Below are 2998 nucleotides of genomic sequence, written 5' to 3'. Positions count from 1 at the left end.
TTTATCCATGCATGGAGACTGCGGGCCCTGGATCCGCGTGAGCCACGGAGCAGCCGCTCGGCACGGTACCTTCTGCGCCGGGACGTCCGGGGCCGCGCGGGAGCTGCCGGTGCAAACAGAGCCAGGCGAAGCCCTGCTGCCCCCTGCAACCGCCCCTGTCCATGGGGCGTTTTTATTACCAAAAAAAAGAACAAGCTGCCATCAAATACAAAAAGGAGCCGCCGCTGCAAAGCCGTGCTGTGCCGCTCCGCTGTCCTGGAGCGTCCGCGCTGCCGAAAATCCTCCCGGCCAAATGCACGAGGCTCTGGGCTGAATGCAAAGAAACCCCCGTTTCGCCCTGCCCGGCGGCGCGCGTCTCGCCCGCGGACCCCGCGCCGCCACTGCGTTTCCCACCGGAGTGCCCCGCGTGGGCATCCCGGCTCGAGTCCCGCGAGCCATCAAGGAGGGGGGAAGAAAACCTGGCAGAAAGGAAAACCGGCAAAACCGCGTGCAAAGGCAGCAGGAAACGCCGGTGTCGCCGGGCGGCATCGCTGCGGGGCCGGGTGCGTCCCGGGGCACGGCGCCGCTGCCGAAACCTGCCCGGCCCCCGCAGGCGGCGGGGAGGCGCGAAGGGAGGCAAAGCGCCGGCGTCGAGCCGTCGTCCCTTCGCCGCTGGCTCGGCCCCGGCATCAGGCCCTCCAGTCGGCGCGCGGGGGCCGGCGGGGCTGGGACCCCCCCCAGCCGGGCACCACCTGCAACGAGCACAGCGAGAACGGCGTCCTGAGCGGGAGACGCCGGCCGGGGAGCGGCTAAACCCCGCGCGGCGCTGCTGGCAGTAACTCTGCCGAGCGATAATTCTCCGTGCAAAAAAAATGCAACGCAGCAGGCGTCCCGCGCGGCTCACCCGAGTCTCCTCGGCCTCCGCCAGCAGCTCCTGCTCGGCGTCCGCCGGCTCCTCGGCGGGGTCGTAGCTGTACATGGGCAGCAGGCGGTGGCGCAGCCGGTCAAACCTGCGCGGGGGACGGTGCCGGAGGCTGCAGCCGAGGGGTGCGCGCGCCCCGGGACCGGCCGGACCCCCCCCCTTCCCCCCGCCCCACCAGCCCTCCTCGGGCAGCCCGGCCAGCAGCGCTCACCTCCTCCTCTTCTGAACGTACATCGTCTGCAAGGAGAGCAGGGGAAGGTGAGGGGGGGGGACACGGCGTTTCGGGGACGGCTCCCCGCCGCCGGCGCCCTGCACTCACCACGGCCAGGATGACGCCGACGAGGGTGATGAGGAAGAAGGGGACGAGGACGTAGCCCACCAGGGAGTCGCCGGAGGCACCCGGGGCTGTGGGCGACGTGGCGTTGCTCATGGCCGGCGCGGCAGCCCCGCGCGGGCGCCTCTGCGCATGGGGCCGGCCCTGCCGCCGCCAGCGGACGCGGGAGGCACCCGACGGGCGTCGCGGCACCGCGGGCTGCAAACCCACAAACATCCGATAATAACTCCCTTCCGCCGGCACCGGCCCCCGAAGGCAGGAAGCACCATGAGGCTTCTGCGCAGGAGCCGGCCACGAGGATGCACCCGGGAGAGGGTGCACCCGCCCGGAGAGGGTGCATCCACCCCGGAGAGGGTGCACCCGCCCGGGAGAGGGTGCACCTTGGAAAATGCTGGCACACAGGCACCTAGCACGGCACGCAGGCACCTGCGGCACCCCGGGGAGCCGGCACCCCGTCGCTGCCCCACACCACCCCGCTCACCCGCCCCGGGTTCACCCCTCCTCGCCTGCCGCCGCGCCAGGCCCTGCTCACCGCCGCGGCTCCTCCGTGCCGGGTGCTGCTGGCGGGAAGTCACTTCCCCGGCGCCTTCATCACGCAGGCCAGGAGCAGAGGCGTCGCAAGTCCTCCCCCTCCAGAGCCGGGTGCGGAGATGATAAGCGGGGCGCAGGGGCCACCCAAGTCTGCCGAAGCAGCAGCAGCGCGATAAGGGAAGCAGGGAAAGCCCCTGCCCAGGAGCCCCGGCGGCGGCGCTCGCAACCTGCAGCAGCGCTCTGCTCGCGGCGTTGCTCCCGCTTGCAGGCCCCGGCACGGCCCCGGCGCCCCCAGTCCCACGCTGCTGCAACCCCCCCACCCTCTGCACGCCCGCCCCTGCCCCGCTGCAGCCCAGCATCGCTGCAAGCCCTACGCTGCCCCGGGGCCCCCCCGCAGCTCTGCACTGCTGCCACCCCCCCACACTCACCACCCGCTCTCCCCCACTGAAGCCGTACGACGCTGCACCCCCCCCCCACACGCACACCCTTGTCCCACTGCCGCCATACGCTGCCACGCTCCCTGCTGCGCCCCCCTCCCCCGTTTCGGCCATGCATTGCTGCATCCTCTGCTACACCCCCCCCTTGCATTGCTGCATGTCCCCCGGGTTACACCCCCCCCCCAACCGCGGCCAGGCGCTGCCACCCTGCCCACAGCGCCGCTGCCCCCCAGCTGCTGCCGTGCACTGCTGCACCCCCCGTGGCATCTCCCCGTGCAGGCCGTGCATTGCTGCAACCCCCCCCCAGCCCGTGCTGACCGTGCATGCTGCACCCCCCCACGGCCCCCCCCCGTGCTGAGCGTGCCCTGCTGCACCCCCGTGGCACCCCCCCCCCCGTGCTAACCGTGCACTACTGCACCCCCCCATTGCGCCCCCGGTGCTGACCGTGCATTGCTGCACCCCCCCCCAGCCCGTGCTGACCGTGCCCTGCTGCACCCCCCCGTGCTGGCCGTGCACGCCGGGCCCCCCCGCCCCGGCCGCGCATCGCCCCATCGCACCCCAGCGCCGCCGCGCCTCGCCCCGCCCCGCCCCGCCCCGCCCGCACCCGGAACCCGCGCGCGGCGCGTGACGGCGGGGCGGGGCCTGAGGGGGCGGGGTTTGTGGGGAGGGGGCGGGGTTTGCAGGGGAGGGGCGGGGCTGTGGCGGCGGGGAGCCGGCAGGGGGCAGCAGAGACCGGGCACGGAGGGCGGGGGGAGCTGGGGGGAGGACGAGGGGGGAGGAAAAGGGGAGGAAAGG

The 2998-nt window shown here is 73.3% G+C and overlaps 1 protein-coding gene across 2 annotated transcripts; it reads right to left on the bottom strand.

The window, feature by feature from the left end:
• Nucleotides 1–653: 653 nt before the first annotated feature.
• SMIM29 (small integral membrane protein 29) lies at nucleotides 654–2787 on the bottom strand. 2 transcript variants are annotated; one of them, XM_067310655.1, is made up of 6 exons: nucleotides 2761–2787; nucleotides 1768–1916; nucleotides 1221–1433; nucleotides 1113–1138; nucleotides 884–989; nucleotides 654–731 (listed from the first exon to the last, which is right to left on the bottom strand). In XM_067310655.1, the coding sequence occupies exons 3-6, from the start codon at nucleotides 1329–1331 to the stop codon at nucleotides 669–671; spliced, it is 306 nt and encodes a 101-aa protein (XP_067166756.1). In that variant the 5' UTR covers nucleotides 1332–1433; nucleotides 1768–1916; nucleotides 2761–2787; the 3' UTR covers nucleotides 654–668. The 2 variants fall into 2 exon arrangements, with proteins under 2 accessions (XP_067166756.1, XP_067166757.1); XM_067310656.1 differs by lacking the exon at nucleotides 2761–2787 and adding an exon at nucleotides 2684–2716.
• Between the last annotated feature and the right edge of the window lie 211 nt (nucleotides 2788–2998).

This window comes from Apteryx mantelli, chromosome 25, assembly GCF_036417845.1.
Source record: "Apteryx mantelli isolate bAptMan1 chromosome 25, bAptMan1.hap1, whole genome shotgun sequence".
Taxonomy (NCBI): domain Eukaryota; kingdom Metazoa; phylum Chordata; class Aves; order Apterygiformes; family Apterygidae; genus Apteryx; species Apteryx mantelli.
Note: the sequence above shows the minus strand (reverse complement) of the source record. Positions and strands in the feature narration are given on the sequence as shown.